General features: G+C 55.8%; 1 protein-coding gene across 3 annotated transcripts in view; it reads left to right on the top strand.

Annotated features, from left to right (window-relative positions):
* The first annotated feature begins 2,776 nt into the window (after nt 1-2,776).
* The window catches only part of Anpep (alanyl (membrane) aminopeptidase), a 26,052-nt gene continuing 5,476 nt past the window's right edge, over nt 2,777-23,352 (top strand). Inside the window, exons 1-18 of one of the 3 annotated variants that reach the window (XM_013512629.1) lie at nt 2,777-2,809; nt 11,728-12,622; nt 13,051-13,193; nt 13,309-13,448; nt 14,086-14,212; nt 14,292-14,446; nt 14,601-14,714; nt 14,806-14,949; nt 15,056-15,121; nt 15,224-15,289; nt 16,728-16,903; nt 17,120-17,199; nt 17,984-18,120; nt 18,221-18,276; nt 19,035-19,182; nt 21,335-21,426; nt 21,742-21,852; nt 21,968-22,135. In XM_013512629.1, the coding sequence (XP_013368083.1) occupies nt 11,964-12,622; nt 13,051-13,193; nt 13,309-13,448; nt 14,086-14,212; nt 14,292-14,446; nt 14,601-14,714; nt 14,806-14,949; nt 15,056-15,121; nt 15,224-15,289; nt 16,728-16,903; nt 17,120-17,199; nt 17,984-18,120; nt 18,221-18,276; nt 19,035-19,182; nt 21,335-21,426; nt 21,742-21,852; nt 21,968-22,135 (2,582 nt within the window). In that variant the 5' untranslated portion in view covers nt 2,777-2,809; nt 11,728-11,963. Of the gene's footprint in view, nt 2,810-5,694; nt 5,799-11,724; nt 12,623-13,050; nt 13,194-13,308; nt 13,449-14,085; nt 14,213-14,291; nt 14,447-14,600; nt 14,715-14,805; nt 14,950-15,055; nt 15,122-15,223; nt 15,290-16,727; nt 16,904-17,119; nt 17,200-17,983; nt 18,121-18,220; nt 18,277-19,034; nt 19,183-21,334; nt 21,427-21,741; nt 21,853-21,967; nt 22,136-23,352 lie in introns of those variants that run through there. The other 2 variants (XM_005381541.1, XM_005381542.1) reach the window with 2 other exon arrangements.

Below are 23,352 nucleotides of genomic sequence, written 5' to 3' on the forward strand. Positions count from 1 at the left end.
GCTCACTTTGTAGCCCAGGCTGGTCTCCAACTCACAACGATCCTCCTGCCTCAGCCTCCCGAGTGCTGGGATTATAGGCATGTGCCACCATGATCGGCTTTTTTTTTTTTTTAATTTTCTTTTTTCTTTTACTTTTTTCTTTTTTTGTCTTTTTGAGACAGGGTCTCACTATGTAGTTCAGGCTGGCCTTGACTTTGTAGCACAGGCTGGCCTCAAATTTACAATGATCCTTCTGCCTCAGCCTCCCTAATGCTGAGATTACAGGCGTGTACCACTGCGCCCAGCCTACTTTTTCAAATTTTCAGTGATGAATGTGATCATTATGTATATCTAACATGTACTAATAAAATCTGATTGAAAAATAAATAAAATAAAATGTTGTGGGGGGAAGTGTCAACCTGAAATTCTATACGTAGCAAAAACCTCCTCAGAAATAATGATGAAGTAAAGGCATTTTTCAGGAAAAAAAAATTGCCCAGACTGGGTTTGAACTTGCAGTCCTCCTATCTCAGCCTTCCATAGTGCTGGGATTATAGGTGTACTATTGCACTCTGGTTTTGAACGTGTCTTTTTTTTTTTTTTTTTTTTTTTTTTTTTTTTTTTTTTTTACTCAAAAATGCACTCTGGTCATCAATTCAGGGTTAATCTACACAGAGCTAGCTTATTCCCTTGAACTGTTGTTTAATGAGTCCTGTAGATCATTACTAACTTGATCATTACTCTCTCAGTGGCTGTCTGGATACTTTGTTCTTTTCCTCTTGTAACAAGGAATATAGCAGTCAGCCTCCTTCTGCGTAAGGATTGGCTTCCTTCTCTCTGGGTTAAGATAAATTCTCCAAAACAGTGTCACTGGGTCAAAGAGCATATGCATTTATGTTTTTAATACTGTAGGTCTTGCCATTTTATTTTCTCAAATACAGCAATTCACAAATCCCCCAGGAGTGTATGAAAATGTTCCCCACACCCTGGCCAATTCTAAGTATCAGTTGGTCTAAACCTTTGCCAAAATCACAGGCAAAAATTCATTGTTTTTTTTTATTTTTTAATTTTTTTTCTTTTATTTTTTTCTCCGGTACCGGGAACCGAACTCACGACCTTGCGCTTGCCAGGCAGGCGCTTTTGCCGCTGAGCTAAATCCCCAGCCCCAAAAATTCATTGTTTTGAAATTGTGTTTCCTGAATACAGCTAAGCCTGAAATCTTTTCTCGTGTCAACTGGCCTGTTCAGTTTCCTCTTCTGTGATTTTTTAATCTACCCCCTTGCCTAGTTTTGAATCATTGTTTTTATTTTTTAAAAAATACCTTGTAGTACTTTTTTGAAGATTATTGGTACTGAACTTTGATTCTTTATATGTGTTGCAATTTTCCTTTCTTCTTTTTCTTTTCTTCCAGGGGACTGAACCTATTCAGTGATCCTCCTTTCTCAGCCTCCCGAGTGCTGGGATAACAGGTGTGTACCACCATGCCCAGCATATATCTCCAATTTTAAATCATGCATATTGAGCTTCCCTGACTTCTCTATCCCATCTAGACTTTTTTCTTCTTTTTGAGACAGAGTTCCACTATGCACTTCAGGCTGGCCTTGAACTCACTTTGCAGCCAAGGCTGGCATCAAACTCACAGCAATCCTCCTGCCTCAGCCTCCTGAGTGCTGGGACTACAGGCATGAACCACCCCGCCCAGCTTTTTTTGGTTTGGTTTGGTTTTGTCTTTTTGAGACAGGATCTCACTATGCAGTTTAGGCTGGCCTTGAATTCACTTATGTAGCCCAGGCTGGCCTCTAACTCATAATGATCCTCCTGCTTCAGCCTCCCGAGTGCTGGGATTACAGACGTGCACTGCCATGCCCCACCTGGATTATGTCAAAGCAAACCCCAGACATCAAATTATTACATCCATAAGTATAAAAGCCTTGAATTTTTATATTATAAAATATACTAATCATCCAGGTGTGGTGGCACATGCCCATAATTCCAGCACTCAGGAGGATGACGCAGGAGGATAACCATGAGTTCAAGACCAGCCTGCACTACATATTGAGACCCTGTTGCAAACAAACAAATAGACTAAATATATATGTATTAATTATTTGGTCATTTCATTTACTTTCACATTTTATTGTATTTACTTTTTTTTTTGTCTTTTTGAGACAGGGTCTCCCTGTGCAGTTCAGGCTGGCCTTGAGCTCACTTTTTAGCCCAGGCTGGCCTCGAACTCACAACGATCCTCCTGCCTCAGCCTCCCGAGTGCTGGGATTACAGGGGTGTGCCACCACGCCCGGCTCTGTATTTACATTTTAAATAGCACATTCACATGGTCCAACATCCAAAAACACCAAAAATCTCTCCTTGTTCCTGTTCTGCTTTTTCCCCAGAGAGATAACTCCTGCTATCAGCTTCTCCTGTACAGTGCATCTTTAGTCATTATAGGTATAAAAGCAAATAATGTGCCCCTGCCCTTTTCAAGTACAGTTAATACACTGGCTGGGCAGCCAGCTGTTATAACTTAACGCATCCTGGACTGTTTCCATAAGGAGCATCCTCATCCTTTTTGGTCGCTAGGTACATTGCCTTGGCCAGGCAAACAATAGTGGCTCATTTATCTCATCGCTAGGAGGGACTGTTAGGTTGTTTTCACCTTCTGTGTTCCTTGATGCACTTATGCATGAGCACTGGACTGAGTTTCTAGAACCGCTGAGTCAAAGGGGAGGAGCTATGTCTACACCCAGGAGAAATGTTGCCCAACTGTACAGTTGAGGCTGAGTCGTTGACACACCAACCACCGTGGCAGGAGGGCTGTGTTTTCCTCTGAGTAAGTAGTGGGCAGCCAAAATGTTTTTCATCTTTGTGATCTGATAAGAGTAGTATCTTTAGTAGCTGTAATTTTCCTCTACTCTATCAAGAGTAATTGTTTCCCCATTAACTTCTTATCCCTTGCCCTTTTTTGCCAATTCAGGTCATTGTTGGCTCATTTGTTAATGATCTGTAGAAATTCTTTATATATTAGAGAGATCAGCCCTTTGCCTCCGTTAGAAGTTGTACTTTTGCCCCAGATTAGTTTTTTCTTCTGACTTTGGTTGTGGTGGTTTTTACAGTTTATTTATTTATGTATTCATTTATTTTTTGTTTTTGAGAGAGGGTTGAACTAAGTTGTCCAGACTGGCCTTGAATCTGAGTCACCTGAGCCTCCAGGGCAGTTGGAGTTATGGGCATGTGCCACCATGCCCAGTGAGAAATTTTAATTCTTTATGTAGTCAAGTTTACTAATCTTTTCTTTTAAGGCTTCAGATTTTCTATAATACTCAGGCCTTCCTCGCTCTGAGTTTTTTTTTTTTAAATTCTAATTTTATTGTTTTATTGAGTAGTTATTTATATATATCTCAAATCTAGGACCTAGCACAGGCTAAGCACATGCTCCATCACCGAGCTGCTCCCCAGACAAAATATGAACTTTTTTTCCTGGCTTTTTGAGACAGAGACAAAGTGTCAGGCTGGCCTCAAACTTGCTTTGATCCTCCTCTCTCAGACGATACCGGAGTATTTGATCCTCCTGCCTAATACTCGAGGGCTTGTATTACAGGCCTACACCACCATGGCCACCAAAACATGAAATATTTTTATTGGTGGTATATTATTTCATCATATGGGAGAACTATAATTTATTTAACCAATTCTCTAATGCCGAACACTTAGTCTTTTTTTTTTTTTTAATCTTTTTCTGAGACAGGGTGTCACTGTGCAGTTCAGGTTGGCTTTGAACTCACTTTGTAGATAGGCTGGCCTTGAACTCACAGGGATCCTCCTGCCTCAGCCTCCCAAATGCTGGCATTATAGGCATGAGCCACCACGCCTGGCCACTTAGTCTATTTTTGACTTCCCAGCATTATAACTAATATTGTATTGAAAAGCCCTGAACATAAATATTTGATTTTTTCAGGCTAAATTCCTGAGAGTGACCTTCTTCAAACTGTCCTCAAGAAAGCTGGGATGTGCTTTCTCCTCTCAAAATCTTCCCAGTGCTGAGGAGGTAGAGGTGTGGGGCAGAAAATCGTCTCCTGTCAGATTTAGCCTCTTCTTCCTTCCGGGCAGTGGAAGAGAGGAGGTCAGATCTGAGCGAGGGGGCAGGAGGGAGAGGGAAAACCCAAAAGAACCTCTAGGGTCTCATTCAGCACCTGCTTACTCTTACCTAGCATACACTTCTATATTGCAATATATTTGACCTGGTTTTTAAAGTCACAGCAGCAAGGGCTGGGGATATAGCTCAGCCGCACAGGACCTGCCTGATAAGCACAAGGTCCTGAGCGATTCCTGGTACAAAAAAAGGAAAAAAAAAATCAGCAGCAAAGTAAGGGAAGCTGGGTGGAGCTATGCAAGTATAATGCCCCAATATGCAGTCTGCAGAGGAGACGCAAGTCCCAGTGTGATAATAGAGCAGCCAGGCAAAAATCAACCGAACTCCCCGCACCTGGGAGGCTGAGGCAGGAGGATCACCATGAGTTGGAGGGCTAGCCTGGGCTACATAGTGAGTTCAAGGCCAGCCTCAACTACACAGTGAGCCCCTATGTGGGGAAAAAAAAAAAAAAAAAAAAAGCAGCAGGGAGCAACCAACCTGGACTATATCAGGTAGGGCCTAAAGCATCCTAGCGGCCCCAGGAGCAGACGAGGAGGACATGATTAGGTTGGACAGTCTCTGTACTTGCTTCTAACTCTGAGAATCCAGAAGTCATCTTGAATATTGTGGCAAGCACAAGCCTCCCTAAAGACGTTCTGGTCTTCCTCCCCAGAATGATCTGTGCATATGTTGTACTCCACCTCAGACGGGAAACAGATCCCAGTGCAATTGCTCATCAGTGGATTTAAATAGGAAGATTGCCCCAGAGAGTCACTTGCGTGCCAGACAGCAGTGACAGAATGGGAGGGAGACCGGACAGGCCACTCCTGGCTTGGAAGGCAGAAGGGGCCGCCAGCCAAGGAACGCAGGAGCCTCAGAAGCTGTAGTGGCTCCCCTAGAGGCCTGGGAGGAAGGCACCCCGCCAACACCTTTGATTTTAGTCTGGAGAGACCCGATTGGACTTCTGCTTTATAAAACTGTAAGATTATAGAGCTGCGCTGTTTTGCATTTGTGCTCATTTGTTACAGCGGTCGTAAATACAAGTATCACCTGGTACTGCCCAATAAAAAGATGCCCAGGGAAGAGGAGGGAGGCCCTGAGAGCAGAATCAGGGTGCGAAGCCGCATCCTCCCAGCTCTGGCCTGGCCCTTTTGGCTAGATCCTGCTGCCACTCTCACTTCTTAAGCGGGAGCTCCCGGGTACCCAGAAGGGTAAAGGCCGACCTCGTGAGATTCAGCAGTCTGGAAGCCACCTCCGAGGACCGGCGCTTTCTGTTTCTGGGGGAGCGAGGCCCTGCGCCCCTCCCGCAGCGGCAGCTGCCGTCCAGATGTGAGGGGCCGGGCGCTGGGGCTGTGCCCGCCGGGGTCCCCCTCGGGGGCGAGCAGGAGGTCGGGACCCCGCGAGCGATCATGGCCCAGGAGGGGCAGGACGTGGGGGACTGCCCCGGCCCCGCCCGCCCGGAGGCGGCGGCGGGCGCTGGGGGCGGCGGTGGGGTCGGGTTTCTTCCCTTTAAGAGGGCGCGGGAGGCGGAGCCCACGCTGCTGGCCCGGAGCGCGGCCCGGGACGCGGCTAGAGCGCAGGCGAGTGGGGTCCCCGGGCCGGTGCGGGCGGTTGGGGCGCAGCGCAGGCCTCGGGGACAGCGACGCCGCGCGCGCATTCGGGCACCTGCCGTCGACCCGGACTCGGATGGGTAATCTGAGGGTGGGCAGCGAAGGATTCTTTTGGCCAAGCTGCCCCTGCGATCGCTTGGCCGAGGGTCCCCGCGGCCCCTCGACGGCTCGGGGGAGCTCCCATCGCGGGCGGGGTGGCCTATAGGGTGGGCACCCGGCGACCGCTGGGCGAGGACCGGGCACAGCCCCGAACCCGGGCGCTGGGGTCCCCGCCTGGCCCCCGACGGGCAGCAGCGCCGGGGTGCGGGCCCGGTGGAGAGAAGGGGCGCCCTGCTCTGGGTACCGGGTCTGCAGGCCGGGCCGCCGGCTCCCGCGCGGTGCACGTTGGTGGACAGAACTGAGGTTTAGGGACGGTGGCCCGGGCTTGAGCGCTCTCCCGGAAGGATCAGCTCGGGTTGGCTAAACCAGGACACCTCTGAAGCCCTGGCCTTGCAGGGAGCGCGCGGTGGGCTGTGCCTTGGGGGTTTGTGACTTGAATGTCCACCCCCAGCTCCCAGCCACACAGACAAGGGCGTGCGGCTGGGTGGTCAGGGCTCCGATGTGGTGACAGTCAGACTTCAGGGCTGATGGTCGCATACTCCCCAGCTCCTACTGGCCTGGGCCTCCCTGAGCCTCCTTTGGGAAAGGGGAAGTGGCGCCGGCAGCCCCTCAGACCCTGGGCCTGGAGGAGGGAGGCCGTGTGCAGGAGGAGGGGCCCGGGGCGCCCACTAGCGGGGTGAGGTGGATGGAGGGGAGAGTGGCTCCCTGTCTTCCAGGGGTCCTGGCACAGCCTAGGCCCCATCGTACCGGGCACACTCCCAGTGGACCGCGGAGTCCAAGCCTGGACCTGAGTGTGAGCCACCCGCAGGGTGTGCGTTTCATAGGCATGGGCAGTAGGCTTGCAGCACCCCTGCCCCTGCCCGGGGTCTCCCCGATCCTTCTGGGGTGGGCACTGCCCCTCCCCATCTGGAATCTGCAAGCCTAGACCTGGGTACCATCTGTACCCATCCACCCAGGCCTCCAGCGCCTCTGCTCCGGCGTTTTCTGCAGGGCTCTGTAGTGGGGGAGGTGGTGGGAGCCATAGGAACTGGGCCTGTCCTGCTCTTGGCTCTGGTGGGCGTCTGAGACTCCATGCAGATGGGTGGATAGATGCTGCCCTCATCCACGCAGGCTGGCTGGCAGCTGCTGCCAGCGGAGCTCAGGGCTGGTGTCACCAGGCACCCTACTGAGGCCGCGGGTGAGCTTCATAGGCCGGGGCCTGGGAGTAGCCCCAGTGATGCCTTGGGATAAGAAGTCCATTTCCCAGATCTGCCCCCGGCTCCTGGTCACAGTCTCACACTCTCCAGCTGCACTCTGTAGAGCTTGGGCACTGCCACTGTGGAAAGTGTGGGGGCTGTGCCAGAGGGTGCTCGTAGGAGGCATGTGTGGCTAAGTCTATAGGACCTGCGGCCAACTCACTGTGTGACCTTGGACAAGCCATGTAACCTCTCTGTGCCTCTGCTTCCTCATCTGCCTAAGGAGAGTGATGGTCCTGGTCGGGCACACGGTGATTACTCAGTCACACCCATGGGCCTTGCCAGCAGGATCTGCAGCCAGTTGGCCACTCCAGGGCCTGTGTACCTCCTGCAGCCCACAGGGGCACCTGCTCCCCCTTTCCGAGAGCTCTGAGTTGGGCCACAGAGGCCGGCTTCCCGTGGGGGCCAGTGAGGTTCTCACAAAGGGACAGTATCTGGGGCTCCCAGAGGAAGCACCCTGGGGCCTGGCCCAGGCCCAACACGAACAGCTGCAGCTGAGGTGTCCCAGGCCCAGGAGAAACCAGGCCTGAGGGTGCCCTGTGCAAGGCCAGCCTCGTCCCCACCCCACTCACCACAGGTTGTTGCCAGACCCCAGCCGCAAGGGGACCCCGGCCGAGCCATGATCCCTCCCAGCCCCCTGGTGTCTTCCCGCTTGGATGGAAGCATTGTAGGACGCATTGTTATCACAGGCCTGATGCTTCTGGGTGACACCTACACATGTGGTCGTGCTTGAGTGTGCTCTGTAGCATAATTGTTGTCAACTTTAATTTTGTGTTGTTGTTTACAAGAACCTTTGTTTTCTGGAGTGAACCGGATAGAGCAGAAATTCACAAACCCGAGGACAGGTGACTCTGATGGCGCAGGCTGGGGTCCCAGCTTCCATCCAGCAGCAGAAGAGCAGTGAGAGGAAGCTGGCATTCTGCTGCCTGCAGAGGTGGCACCCCCAAGTCAGATATCACGGAGCCGTGGTTCCCAAAGGGGTGCAGCCGTCCAAGATGATTGTAGGGGCCACCTGGATGAACAGCTTTTCAACCAATAGTTGCAATGAAGGCTAAGTAGCAAAGCAAACCATTTTAAAGAAAAGTGCTCAGGGAGTGACACACAGGGGGTCCCGTGGGGCTCTGTGGCAGCTGCAGACCAAGGAGGTGCTGCATGGGGGTGTCCATCTGCCGTGGATCCACCCGCAACCCCCATCTTTTCCTGCTGATGCCCCCAAGGCCCCAGACACAGGCTGCCCCCTGCAGTCTTGAGGCGCTGGGCTGGCTTGGAGGCTGACACCCCACGGGGGGCTAACCTGGGGGCACTGGGAGGGCTGCCCAGGTAGCACAACCAGAAGAGGCCAGTAGGTTGAGTGTAAGGGATGATCGGGAGGGGCTGTGGGCTGGATCACATCAGACGTGGAGGCTGTGGGAAGGATTACCGATGTAGTCCTTCATTTCACCAACACTTACCGAGCTCTTGCCCTACACTAGGCATGCTGGAGGAGTACGGAGCCACAGAGCCTGCCCTCCACATGCCTCCATCTGGTGGAAGAATTTTGAACACAAGGATAGGGGAGGGGGGATGCCACAAGTGACAGGCCAGTGATGTTTGAGCTGGGTTTTGAAGGATGACTAGGAGTTTGACAGGAGAGAGAGGAAAGGCATTCCTGGCAGAGGGAAAAAGAAAAGCAGATGCTCAGAAAAATGTCAGAGGATCTTGGCAAATGCTGGCAGTTAGAGCCACAGCTCGAAGTGGAAAGAGGAGAGGTCAGAGGACCAAGTTTGTAGAAGGTCTTGAGCCCCAAGCCAGAGTTGAGGCCTCATTCCAAAGGCTGGGAGGAGCTGGGGACCTGGCTTGAGTGGAAGTCACGCCCACTCCTGGAGGGAGGCCCCTCTGATTCAGGGATCGGGTTGGGTGACAGGACAGGAGCATGGCCACCTCTGCCTGTCGGGGCATGGAGCGGCAAGGGCGGGCGTGGGAGGCCCTGATCGTGTTCCTGAGGGGGCCGCAGAACCCCCTGTCCCTCTGCACCCGAGTCCCGGCTGCCCCGATGGGACCTCTGGTGTGAGGGCTGGCATGGGAAGCCCACCTTGCACCAGCGTGGAAGCGCAGAGGCCTCTCCCAGCAGCACGATCCCGGCCGGCCTGGCCGTGGCCTTCAGCCAGAGCAAACAGGAAGAGACCATGGTGGGCCGGCCGCGGGGCCTCCCTTTGTTTGGAGACGGGATTAGGCCCTGTGGGCTGTGGGATTTTCTGCTGCACAGATGGGAGGGAGCTGCAGGCCCAGCAGGGACAGAGAGGGTGAAGGTACAGGGCTGCCTGGCTAGTGTGTGCCAGCGTGGGGTGCCGTGCTGATGCCTGCCCTTGGCAAATTCTGCTGTGCGGAGGGGGACTGGGCGCACACTTGACACCGCCCTTGGGGGCCACCATTCCCCTGTCAGCATGCTCCCGCTGGTGCCCTCGGCCATCCACAAGGCCTCACGGGGTGGCTGTGGGTTACTGCCTGGGGAAGCTCAGGTTGGCTCCCACTAAGGCCCAGGCTGGCCTCTGAAGCTGGGCGCTGCACATAGAACACCCTCGATCTTTGAAGTGGGCCCTGGGACTCCCCTAAAGAGATGCTGGCCTCTGCAGGCGGCCAGGTGCGAGGTGGGGGCGTCTCCCTCTTGCACGGGGCCTGCGTGGATCACACTTTTGACACGACTTCCTGCAGGCTGCGGGGGGCAGAGGTGGCAGGTGTGTGAGGCCCCCAGCTGCGGGTGGCACTGAGCCCTGAGGTGCTCAGGCCTAACAGGAGCCCCTCACGTCAGCTGTGGCAGGAGGGAGGCTCAGGGAAGGGGCAGCCAGTTCTCCGGGGACTCGTGCCCGGCAGGGCTGGGCGCAGCAGTCCTCAGCTGACTCAGTTGTCCCCCCATCTGTGCATTCACGTCCCCACTCCGTGGATGCACACTGTGTTCCTACTGCGTGCCAGGCTTCCCACCCAGTGCTGATAGCAGAAACCACTGAAGTCCACCCTCACAGGGCCTGAAGTCCACGACTCGGGTTATCCTCACACTGGTCCAGTGGAAACCCGTGCTGTTAAGCCTTTCAGAAGAGCTTATGGTGCTGAAGGAGCTAATAGGGCTTGCCTGCTTTAAGGCCAAGGAGGTCAGAGTGGCCCTCTAAGGAGGACTTAATGGAGAAATAGGAATTAACCAGGGCAAGAGGGAAGCAAAGTCAATCCAGGCAGTAGGAACGGCATGGGCAAAGGCCCCGTGATAGAGGGGCTGAGTGAAGACCAGAGTAGCTAGAGAGAAGGGCCAGGGATGTAGCTCAGTGGCACAAGTGCCTGCCTGGCAAGCACAAGGTCCTGAGTTTGATTCCCGGTACCCCTCGAAAAAAACAAAACAAAAAACAAACCCCAGAGTAGCTAGAGAACTGTGACAGGGGAAGCTGGAGGGGATGAGGCTGGGAAGTAGGCAGGATGAATGCTCCTGACCTTGGGAGGTCCCTGAGGGAGGTCTGCTCAGATTCCACAGAACAAAAGGAAGGCTTGAAGTAGTGGCATAAAGCAAGGTAGGGTATGTTCTGACAGGTAGAGGAGCCTGGCAGAAGCAGAAGCCCGGGAGGGTGCAGCAGGGTCCACAGAAAGGGCATGGTGGGAGTAGGGTGTGGACGGAGGTGAAGGACCAGGAGGTGTATGGGAGATGGAGCTGGTGGTGGGAAGACAGTGAAAGCATCATTTGCTTGTCAGGGTGGATTTTATTGAGTATGGTAAGCAATATCTGTATTTCCAGCCAGGATAGAAAAGAGGTAGTTTCGAGCTTGGGATGAGAAGGAAGACAATAGTGGGGCATGGTGTAGCAAAGCAGTAATCAATTCAATGACTTAATAAGACCTTGTCTCAAAATAGAAAGGCAGGAGTGTGAGAGCTCTGGATTTAATCTCCAGTACCACAAAAAAAAAAAAAAAAGAAAAAAAAGAAAAGAAAAAGAAGGATCATTATGTTCTACTGTGTGGGGTCTTATTAAATCTGTTGAAAAAGTCTGAGAGGTAAATATGTTATTTATTTATGGGAGGAAAGGTCCATAAATCTAAAATTACCTGCTCAAAGTTGGGCTGGAAAGAAACAAAGTCTCTACCAGCCTGCTTACATTAATTTATTTATTTATTGTCTTTTTGGAGTTTTTTTTGTCTTTTTGAGACAGGGTCTCACTATGCAGTTCAGCCTGGCCTTGAGCCCACTTGTAACCCAGGCTGGTCTTGAACTCGCAATGATCCTGCTGCCTCAGCCTCCCGAGTGCCAGGATAACTACCAATCACCACCACACCTGGCAGTGCTTACCTTTAAAAACCGAGCACACTAGCTCCTGGCCCTCCACTGGGGAGCTGGGGCAGGGCATGGGGGGGCCTGGCTTGGAGGAAGGGTGGGAACCTGGCCGGCCAGGAGAGCTCCTGCTCTGAGGGCTGCAGGGGAGGCTGGGACCTCCTTGTAGGAGGAGCCCCTGCTGCGCTTTTGAGGGTCCAACCAAACGGTGACCCAGGAGCCTGGCTGTCTACACTCTGCTTATCTCTTCTGAGGAACCCTTTCCTGATTCCAACCTCGGTCCTGCTGCAGATCTTCCCAACACCTCTGCTCTTGGGCAGGGGCATATTGGTGCCACCCGGGTACACCCTCAGTGGGCAGTCAGTAACTGGACTGTGTTTGCTCCCAGCAGGTGGCCCTGAGCAGAGCGGTTCTGGGAGCCCTGCACGCTGTCCCTGGATTGCCTTTTGGAGCAGGGGCAGAGCGCACCCCTGCCCAGCCCAGTGACCTTCGCCTGTCTGATCCCTGGTTAATTTTTGCCCAGCTAGGAGTGGTGGGGCTCCGCCTCCCTCCAGGATATAAGCCTGGTCCTCGGCTGCTTTGTCCTCTGCAGAGCCGAGCTACCCCAGCTCCCTGCCCACCTGCGCCATGGCCAAGGGCTTCTACATTTCCAAGTCCCTGGGCATCCTGGGCATCCTCCTGGGTGTGGCTGCCATCTGCACCATCGTCGCCCTGTCTGTGGTGTATGCCCAGGAGAAGAACCGGAATGCAGAGAACTCTGCCACGGGCCCCCTGCCTTCTACTGCCTCCCCAGCCGCTACCTCCAGAGCCACCTCCACAGCCACTACCTCCACAACCACTACCTCCTCAGCCACCACTGTGGACCAAAGCCAGCTGTGGAATCAGTACCGCCTGCCCAAGTCTCTGGTACCCAGTTCGTACCAGGTGACGCTGAGGCCATATTTCACCCCCAATGAGCATGGCCTGTACATCTTCCGGGGCAACAGCACCGTCCGCTTCACCTGCCAGGAGGCCACCAACGTCATCATCATCCACAGCAAAAAGCTCAACTACACAATCCAGCAACCCGGCGGGCATTGGGTGGTCCTGCGGGGCGTGAGCGGCTCCCAGCCCCCAGCCATCGACAGGACGGAGCTGGTGGAGCGCACGGAGTATCTGGTGGTGCACCTGCAGGACTACCTGTCGGTTGGCAGCCAGTACGAGATGGAGAGTGTGTTCCAGGGGGAGCTGGCCGATGACCTGGCGGGCTTATACCGCAGCGAGTACCGGGATAACGGCGTGCTGAAGTGAGTCCCACGACCCAGGCTGCCCCTGGTCCAGGGCTGGTGGGGGTGTTGAGGTTGAGGTCTTCGAGCTCTCTGGAGCCTCAGTAGCCCATTGTTGGTGCCCAGCTGCTGTAGGACGGCCACCCTCATGACAGACAGGGAAGGCTGGCTCCTCCTCGCCATCTTGGGGGATATCGGGGGGTGGGGTGGAGGGATCCCTCAGACAGACAGAACCGAGGCTTGGAGCCCCAGGCCTCCCAGCTGGTCTGGGGCAGAGCCTGCACAGTCCTGTAGCCAGTCCACCGGGCCAGAGTCCCTGGCTCCCGGGGGAGGCGAAGGACAGGGGCTGGGCTGGACAGCTTTGTGTGCACCCTTCCTCTGCACATCCAAGGGCACCCGGAGGCCCGGCCCCACTCCCAGCACACCCTCTGAAACCCTGGCTTTGGCAGAGTGGTGGCCACAACACAGATGCAGCCTGCAGATGCCCGGAAGTCCTTCCCCTGCTTTGACGAGCCAGCCATGAAGGCCACGTTCAACATCACCCTCATCCACCCGAGTAACCACATAGCCCTGTCTAACATGTTCCCCAAAGGTGAGCGGCTCTGGCTTGAGGCCACACAGCCCAGGAGGCAGGGATGTAGGCCCAGGGTATGGGGCAAGACAGAGGGTGCATCCCCACACGCTTATACTGTCTACCCCATGCCTAGGCCCTGGCGTCCCACTTCCAGAAGACCCTACCTGGACCATCACTGAGTTCCGCACCACACCCAGGATGTCCACCTACCTGCTGGCCTACATCATCTGCGAGTTTAGCTCCTTGGAATCACAGTCACCTGATAATGTCTCGGTATGAGGTTGGGCACATGTGTCCTTACCCTGCCCTGGCCTCGGCTGGTAGGACAGTCCTGTACCCTCATCCCTAAGCCAGTTCTTGAATTATGAGGCCACTGAGTCCCTACTCTGAGTGTTCCCAGACAAGTGTCAAGTTCTCTGAGCCTCAGTCTCTGAACCTTTTTTTGTTTTGTTTTGTTTCTTTTTGTCTTTTTGAGACAAGGTCTTGCTATGCAGTTCAGGCTGGCCTTGAGCTCACTTTGTAGCCCAGGTTGGTCTCGACCTCGCAATGATCCTCCTGCCTCAGCCTCCTGAGTGCTGGGATTACAGGCGTGTGCCACCACGCCCGCCTCAGTCTCTGAACCTTAAACATGGGAATAATGATTGCTCTTCATAAAAGAAGTTTCTGACCCAGAGTGGCAAACAGATGGTGGCCATGGCTGTATTATCCCCCAGTGGCTGCTCCTAGACCCGGAGCGCCTCTGAGTCTCCCAGCTGCCTCCTCTCTCAGCCAGGGCTCTCAGGTGAACAGGGTTGGTCCCCCAGCCATGGCCCACCAAGGACCTCACAGCCCCCTGGGCCCTGGGACTCAGCTCAGCTGCCCCAGGATCCAAGAGGGCCCTGACCCTCACGTGCGGCCGCCCACCTCACAGATCCGGATCTGGGCCCGACCCAGTGCCATCACCGCAGGTCACGGTGATTACGCACTCAATGTGACAGGCCCCATCCTAAGCTTCTTCAGCCAGCATTATGACACGCCCTACCCCCTGGAGAAATCTGGTGAGTGGAGGGCCTTGAGTGGGCAGTGGCAGGTGGGGCCCCAACTGCGACCCACCCACCAGTGGTCCTGCCTCCCCAGACCAGATCTGCCTGCCCGACTTCAACGCCGGTGCCATGGAGAACTGGGGGCTGGTGACGTACCGGGAGAGCGCGATGCTTTTCGACCCAGAGTCTTCCTCCATCGGCAACAAGGAGCGGGTGGTCACTGTGATCTCTCACGAGCTGGCCCACCAGGTAGCCCTGTCCCAGGGTGTGGGAGGGACTAGGGGTCTGGACTGAGTCACGGGAGGGAGGAGAGAGCCACCTGGCAGGGCTCCTGGGAAGTCCCTGGCATCGGTCAGTTACAGAGAGGCCAGCAGGCCTGCAGGGCTGACTCCCACCCCCACAGTGGTTCGGGAACCTGGTCACGGTGGAATGGTGGAATGACCTGTGGCTGAACGAGGGCTTCGCCTCCTACGTGGAGTACCTGGGTGCCGACTACGCGGAGCCCACCTGGAATCTGGTGAGCAGGTGCCCAGGGGCTGGGCCGGGCATGGGTCAGCTGTGCCATGCTCCCATCCAGTCTCCTGACGGCTGGCGCCCTGGACTTGCAGAAGGACCTCATCGTGACGAATGATGTGCACCGCGTGATGGCCGTGGACGCGCTGGCCTCCTCCCACCCGCTGACCAGCCCCGCTGACGAGATCCTCACCTCCGCCCAGATCAGTGAGGTCTTCGACACCATCTCCTACAGCAAGGTGTCACACACGCCCCACCTCTGTGCCCCCAGCACAGGGCTTGCCCACCCTGTAGGGACTCATGCTGACCGGCTCAGCCTGCTGAGCCCCTGTTGCCCCTCCCCAGGGGGCCTCGGTCCTCAGGATGCTCTCCACCTTCCTGACGGAGGACCTGTTCAAGACGGGCCTGGCGGTGAGTGTGGCGCCCTCAAGGGAGCCTGGGATGGGTGCCCTCACTTGCCTGGCCTCATGCCCCAGCCCTGGGGCCCGGGCTTACCTCGGCCTGTCTCCACAGTCCTATCTCCAAGCCTTTAAGTACCAGAACACAGACTACCGGGACCTGTGGAATCACCTGCAGCAGGTGGGTGGCCCGTGTGGGGGACAGGGTCCTGGGCAGCTCGCCCTGAGCCCCAGCTGCTCATCTGGGAAGCGGGTCGCTGGCAGCAGGCTGGGGGCCAGGCAGGAGAGACTAGCGGAGCACACCCTGCGTGGCAGCCTGTACCAGGGCTGTCGAGGGCTCCATGGTGGGGACTGGGCCCTGAGCCGCCCTCCTTCGCGGACTTTGGAGCTGGCTTTGAACGAGTCCACACCCGTGACTGCCCTGTGCTCAGGGCCCGCAGGCCCTCCCGGGTGCAAATCTGCACACCCCAGCACTCTGGGCACACACTCTGACCCTCTGCTCCTGCCCCGCCTGCATTCCACACCTGGCAGCCCCTGTGGCGGGGCAAGCTTGCTGAGGCTGCCGCCACACCCTCTCTCTCCAGGGCTTGGGTCCGTGTTTTCCAGGGTCCCTGCCCTGCCTGCCTCTTCCCCAAAGCTCCTACCTGCCTCCAGAACTCCACCGTCCCACCCAGATTTTGACGTCTTGCTGCACCATTACTCCATCCCTAACCCAAGACCCTGTTCTTCTGTCACCTGACCCTCACCACTGTGCCATTTTGAGGGCAAATCACAGCCCCTCCAGTTGCCGTGGCAACCCACTGGAAGTGGGCCTCAGTCCCAGCCAGTCTGCCTGCCCCACCCCACTCTCTGGGGACAGGATGATACCAGCAAGGCAGGCTGAGCCCTCCTCCACCTCTTAGTCCAGCCCCTTCCTCCCTCTCCCAGGGGTGCTGTTGGTGGCCTGCTGTGACTGCACAGGCAAGGCACGGCCCACATGGAGAAGGACGGGCAGAATCCCGGCGCAATGCCCTGCCCAACCCCTCCAGGCTGGCTGCCTTCTTCACGCCCATCACCCTGACCCTCTCCCCAGAGTGTGACTTGTTTTTTGTTTTTTTTTTTTGAGACAGGGTCTTACTGTGTAGTTCAGGCTGGCCTTGAACTCACTTTGTAGCCCAGGCTGGCCTCGAACCTGTGGTGATCCTCCTGCCTCAGCCTCCTGAGTGTTGGGATTATAGCCATGTGGCACTATGCCTAGCACTGCTTGTGACTTGGAGAGCTGCTTTCCTTGTTTCTTGCTGCTCTTCCTTTTTATTGTTTGGAAGAGAGGCAGCTGGGTGTGCTGGTGCCCGCCTATAATCCCAGCACTCTAGGGGACCGAGGCCAGAGGACTAAAAGCTTAAGCCTGGTGTGTGTAATTTAACATGACCCTGTGTCAAGGTAGAAAGCGATTCTCAAAGGGCTGGGGATAGCTCAGTGTGAAGGCCCTGGGTTCAAGCCTCACTACTGCGAAGTGCATGTTGGGCGGCCTCCGGGGCCTGTCCCCTTCGGATAGGCCTGGGTGTGTGGGTGAGCAAGGCTGGTCACTCCTCCAGCTCACCCAGCTCTGGCCACGGATGCCCTCTCTCTCCTCGCCGCAGGCTGTGGACGCGCAGTCGGCAGTCCGGCTTCCTGCCAACGTGAGCACCATCATGGACCGCTGGATCCTGCAGATGGGCTTTCCGGTGATCACCGTAGACACCAGCACAGGGGAAATCTCCCAGGAGCACTTCCTCCTGGACCCCCAGGCCAATGTCACCCGCCCCTCGCAGTTCAAGTGAGCAGACGGGGCCACTGAGGCACAGGTTCCAGGGAGGGAGGAGCTGGGCCGCGTGGGGGGCCCGGACCGTGGGGGGCTGTCCCGGGGGTGCAGACAGCTCTGCTCCAGCGCCAGGGGTTGGGGTGCTTGGCGGCAGGCTTGGCGGGGCTGCTTCTCACCAAGTGCGGCCGAGGGCTGCTGTCCCTCACCCCTGGCCTCGTCCTCTGGTTGCAGCTACCAGTGGATTGTGCCCATCTCGTCCATCAAAACTGGCATACAGCAGAGCGACTACTGGCTGAACGGAGCCCAGAGAGGTAATGCAGCCCATCCCCCACTGCTGCCCACGTTCTGGTGCAGCGGGCCTTCCTAGGCATTCCTTCACTGTGTCATTCACTGACCAGAGCCAACCTCCGTCCTGTGTGCACCCTGCTGCTGCCCATGTGTGTGACCTGGGGCAGGTTACTGTCCATGTCCGGTCTCTCTCCTCACCACGAAGTGCAGCTGAGAGCAGTGTCCACTGCATGGGGTGTGAGAGGATTAAAGGAGAGAAGTCAGCTAAAACCCTTAGGCCTGTGTCCGCCCGCGGTCTCGGCAGCCCTTGCTGGCCAGTCTCCAAGGAAGTGAAAGTCCAGGCAGTTCATTCTCAGCCTTGTCCAAGGCTGTAGGTAACGGGAAGGAAGACAAGAGCCCATGGCATTCCAGCCAGTGCACAAGTGGAATCCCAGCACTCTAGGAGGCTGAGGCAGGAGGATGGCAAGTTTGTGTCCAGCCTGGGTAATTTAGCAACTTAGTGAGACCCTGTCTCAAAATTAAAAAGAAAAAGTCCTAATAAAGGACTGGGGATATAGCTCAGTACACAGCCCTGGGTTCAATCCCTAGTACTGGGAGGGGAACAAAGAAAGTACTGTAGTGCTGTGCTGAGTACTACACAAATAGTACTTCCCCTCCCCCCGCCGTAGCTGGGAGTAAGGGAAATTCAGGCTCCTGGAGCGGCCAGGGAAGCCAGCCGGAGGAGATGAGCTGAGGAAGATGAGTGGAGGCTCTGGATCCCCCCGTGTTCCTCCCAGCCACCCCTGTCTGCCCTGTCCCTCCCTGCAGCCCAGGACGAGCGGTTCAGGGCGGCAGCGCCCGACCAATGGGTCCTGCTGAACATCAACGTGACGGGCTACTACCAGGTGAACTACGACCAGGACAACTGGAGGAAGATCCAGGATCAGCTGGAGATGGACCCCTCGGTGGGTGTCGCTGCTCTGCCCCGTCCCTGGCCCGGGACGGGCCACAGACCACAGGGCCGGGCGCTCGCTCTGCCCGCGCTCACTGGCTGTTCCCTTCCAGGCCATCCCTGTCATCAACCGGGCACAAGTCATCCACGATGCCTTCAACCTGGCCAGGTGAGTGCCCGGCAGGGAGCCTCGCCGCCCACCCGCCTCCCCCAGGAGGGGTCTGGCACAGAGTTGGGGTGCTGTGTGTGAGGTCACAGGATCTGGGGGCCATGCGACCCCCAGATGCAGGCCTGCCCTCCCTCCTGCCCACGCCCTACTCCAGAAGCTCCGTGCCAGGCCCCCAGGCTGGTGCCCAGAACACCTGGGCTGGACAGGGCAGGAGGGACAGAGCCGGCTGGACAGATTGTTTCTGAGCACTTCCTCTGGTCAGGGCAAGGGCTTAAGCTCCTTGACATGGGCAATATCAGCCCCAGATGTGGACAGCTGTAGGCCAGATGTGCATGCTGGTCTTAAGGGTGAGAGGTTGGAAAGCTGTGAGGCCCCCACTGGGCAGAAGGGGTCTGCCAATGAAGAGCACAGTGACCTATTTTCCTTCTGAACCTCAGCTCTGTCTCCTGTGAGCTGTATGGCTATGAGCAAGTCAGTTCACTTCTCTGCCCCTCTGTTTCTTTGTAAAATGGGTGCAATAAGCAAGGGACTGTGACTAGTGGAAGTTAGGGCAGGGCTTGGTTGGTGGCTCCCCTGGCATCTGTGTCCCTCTGTCCCTCGTGGCAGATCTTGAGCTAACCCAGTTGGGGCTGGGGACCTTGGGCTCCGGGAGGGGCAGCAGCCAGGGTTCAACTGTGCCCCTGGAGGCTTGGGCTGAGGCTCTGGGGTGGGGCATGGATCTGTGCGGGGCTGACTTGGAACCTTCTGACTGTCCCCAGTGCTGGAAAGGTGCCTGTCACGCTGGCTCTGGACAACACCCAATTCCTGATCCGAGAGACGGAGTACATGCCCTGGGAGACAGCACTGAGCAGCCTCAACTACTTCAAGCTGATGTTCGACCGCTCTGAGGTCTACGGCCCCATGAAGGTTCGGGCGCAGGGCTGGGTCAAGAAGCCATCCATCCTGGGCAAGGCAGCCCAGGCCTGTCATCCCAGCTACTTGGGAGGCTGAGGCAGGAGGATTGCCAGTTCTATCCCAGCCTGGGCAACTTAGTGATTTAGCAAGGTTCTGTCTTACAGTTTAAGAGAGAGAGAGAGAAAGAGAGAGAGAGAGCGAGAGAGAGCTAGAAAAGCCATAATAAAAAGCATTGGGGATTTAGCTTCGTGTTAGAGCACTCCCCTCACATGTGCAAGCTCGTGGGTTCCATCCCCAGTCTTAGAAAAGCCAAACCCAACCAAAAAGAACCAGTTCAGTGCAGTGCCTGAAATCACACCGTTAGGAAATGAATAGAAGGATTGTCTGGCCTTGTCTCTTCTGTGAGCAGACCTGGCAACGGTGAGAAATAGGAGGGACCCAGAGGCACAGGGACCTCTAGGGGATCCGAAATACAGAAACTACAGCGCTTCCATTCATGAACATGTGTTTTGACAAAGTTTTAGTTTTGGCCGGCGTGGTGGCACCTGCCTGTAATCCCAGCACTAGGAAGGCTGAAGCAGGAGGATCATTGCAAGTTCGAGGCCAGCCTGGGCTGCAAAGTGAGCTCAAGGCCAGCCTGAACTGCACAGCAAGACGCTGTCTCAAAAAGACCAAAAAAAAAAAAAAAAAAGGGTGTGCAAGATTGGGAAGCGGTCGGCATTCCTAGGACTGAAAAGGGCTGGTGTTGTGGGAGGCTGAGGCGGGAGGATGGCAAGCTGGAACCCAGCCTGGGCAACTGAGTGACTTAGAGAGACCTTCACTCAAAAGATCCAAAAGGGCCAGGAGATAGTTCAGTGCAGAGGCCCTGGCGCCCGTCCCCAGTACTACCACAAACCAAAGGCTGCAAAAACCAAAGGCTGCAATTCCTCCAGACCGAACAGTGGGTCTCTACTCAGTGAGACTGGCGATGCCAGAGAGGGGACGGAACCAGGGCCCAGCATTTAGTCTGGGAACACCCACTGCTGACCCTTGTTGCCACCCCTCTGGCAGTGCCCGGTCCCCCACATCCTGAGCGCCTTGGTCCAGTGTCTCCCCCAGGGCACAAAGTGCTGTCCCTGCTGTGAGGAGCGAGGTGGGACCTGAGGTGGGGTAGCCTCTTCTGCAGACTTTGACTGTGTCTCTGTTTGCTCCCTGCCTCAGCCCTTCCCCTCTGGGTCCGAGCCTCACCACCCCGAGTCCCCTTCAGCACTCCCAGCTGCAGACTCTCCCGCTCCGCCACGCCTGCCGCGTTCCCTGGGTGCTTCCCCGCTGGCCCGTGCCCAGGCTTCTCCCTTGGGATCCTTGGGGCAAAAGCCTCTGGGTGTGGATCCCACCCGGCGCGGGTGCAGAGTCAGCCTGCAGCACCGAGTCAGCCCTCAGGAATTTTAATGCCATGGTGTGAAGCTGACATGACCCAGTCATGTCAAGGGCAAAGAGATCAGTGTATAGAACTGTAGGTATGCTAAGTCAAAAAGAGGAAAATACAGAAATAAGCAAGGATAGCTAGGCATGGTGGTACATGCCTGTGATCCTCACACTCTGGGAGGCTGAGGCAGGAAGACTATCAGTTTGAGCCTAGCCCAGCCCATTTAGCAACATAGTGAAATCCTGTTTCAAAAGAAAATATAAAGCCAGATGTGGTGGTGCATGCCTGTAATCTTGGGGAGGCTGAGGCAGGAGGATCGCTGTAAGTTCAAAGCCATCCTGCACTATATAGTGATTTTAATGCCAGTCTAAAGTACACGGCAGGATCCTATCTCAGTCAGTCAATCAGTCAGTCAATCAATCAGGGCTGGGGATGTAGCTCAGTGGAAAGGCCCTGGGTTCAATCCCCAGTACAGGAAAGAAAAAGAAATTGTAATTGGAAGTCATCATTTTGGTCAGCTCCTGGCTGCTTTTAATTTTCTGCATTTTCTACTTTCCCTGTAGTACAGCACAGAGGCCTTGGGGTTGTGAGGGGGAAGTCAAGCTTCATTTCAAGAACTGGTGATGCGGGGTTAGAACTGAGGCCTGGGGAGGAGGGGGATCTGTGTCTGCCGGTCACCTAAAACCAGAGCTGTGTGGCCCTTGGGACATAGGCCTCTGCCCTCTGGCCAGCGCCTGCCCTGCCCTGTTCTTTCCCCAGACCTACCTGAGGAAGCAGGTGCAGCCGCTCTTCTTTTACTTCCAAAACCTCACAAAGCAATGGACCGAGCGGCCCCCGACGCTGACGGAGCAGTGAGTGGCGTGGGTGGGGAGGTGACGGGTGACGCGGGCAGCGGGAGCTCCCCTGCCGTTTCCTTCTGAAGCCTTCCGTGCCAGCTCCCGGCCCAGCCCGGGGGCCGCCTCCAGCTCCCCCGCCAGCTCGAGGTCAGAGGGCTCCTCAGGAGCCTTCACAAGCCCCTCTGGGTGCCCAGGCTACTTTGGGAGCCAAGACATGAAACAAGTAGGGGAGCCTCAGAAGATCTGGGGGCCACAAGGCCTTCGATGGGGCTGGCCCGGAGCACCTGGTGGGAGTCGGGCCAGGGGTGCTAACTGCCCATCCCTGGGCAGGTACAACGAGGTGAACGCCATCAGCACCGCCTGCTCCAACGGGCTCCAGGAATGTAAGGAGCTGGTCACACAGCTTTTCAACCAGTGGATGACGAACCCCCAGCACAACCCGTGAGTGGCCCTCCTGTGCCATGCCTCCAGTCCTCTGCCATCCCTCAGGTGGGATGGGGAAGCCCCTCAGCAGCCCCCCTAGCCTCATACGCCCTGCCAACCCCCTCCACGCCAGGATCCATCCCAACCTGCGCTCCACCGTCTACTGCAACGCCATCGCTGAGGGCAGCGAGGCGGAGTGGGACTTCGCCTGGGCACAGTTCCTCAATGCCAGCCTGGTCAACGAGGCCGACAAGCTGCGGTCAGCCCTGGCCTGCAGCGACGAGGTGTGGATCCTGAACAGGTGAGGACCGTTCCGAGAACCTCGTGGATGTCACAGGCTCACAGCGAAGCTGCTAAGCTGCTGTGGGGACTGATTTCCCCTCAGAGGAGGATATGGAGGCTCTGAGAAGCCAACGCTTCGCCCGAAGGCCACAGCCAAGATTTGAACCCAATTGTAGGCCTCCATCCTGTGCTTATTGTTGTTGTTGGTCTTTCTGAGACAGGGTATCGCTATGCAGTCAGGCTGGCCTTGAGCTCACTTTGTAGCCCAGGCTGGTCTCGACCTTGCAATGATTCTCCTGCCTCAGCCTCCCAAGTGCTGGGATTAAAGGCGCGTGCCACTGCTCCTGGCTGTGCTTTTTTTATTTATTTATCCTGTACGAGGGATTAAACCTGGGACTTTTGTATTGAACTACTTCCCCAACTCTTTTTTATTTTCAGGTAGGGTCTCACTGAGTTGTCCAGGCTGGGCTCAAATGTGCAGTCCTCCTGCCTCAGCCTCCTAAAGAGCTGGATTACAGGCATGCATCACCACACCTGGTTCATGCCCTATTGCTTTAACTGCTGTGGCCCTTTAGCCAGTGCGTGACAGCTCCCTTCTCTCTCTGTCAAGGGCATAGGCATAGCCGGTCCTCAGTCCTGGACATCCAGCTGGTGCCCCCAAGCCCTTGGGTGAGGGCTCCTTCCTTTCTTGCTGTGTGCCTTGTGTATCATAACCTGGGCCCCAGTAAAGAAGAGCCCCTTTGGATTGGGGTATAACTCAGTGGTAGAGCACTTGCCTAGCATGTACAAAGGCCTAGGTTCAATTCTCAGAACCACACACATCAAAAAGAGAAAGCCATCAAAGATGGCCAGGCATGGTGATGCACCTCTGTCATCTCAGCACTCTGGGAGGCTGAGACAGGAGGCTCCCAAGTTCAAACCCAGCCTGGGCAATTTAAGAGACCAAGCAAGACCTTGTGTCAAAACGAATTAAACAAAGGGCTGGAGATGTATGCAAAGGCCCTCGGTTCAATTCCCGGGCCTGCAATTTAAAAAAAAGAAAGAAAAAGAGAAAGAGCCATCCTCAATGTAAATTCAAAGACAGAGCAGCCCCCTTGGCTGGCGCCAGGGCCTGGGCCATTTCCAGGTCAGAGCCATGCTTGGCCTAGCAGAGACCCTGGGAGCCTTCGTGGGTGACTCAGTTTCCCATCTGCAGAAGGAGGGAGGAGTGAGGGGTCCCTCAGCCCTCGTCCTGCC

Source organism: Chinchilla lanigera, unplaced genomic scaffold, assembly GCF_000276665.1.
Source record: "Chinchilla lanigera isolate Chin_1 unplaced genomic scaffold, ChiLan1.0 scaffold00015, whole genome shotgun sequence".
NCBI lineage: Eukaryota > Metazoa > Chordata > Mammalia > Rodentia > Chinchillidae > Chinchilla > Chinchilla lanigera.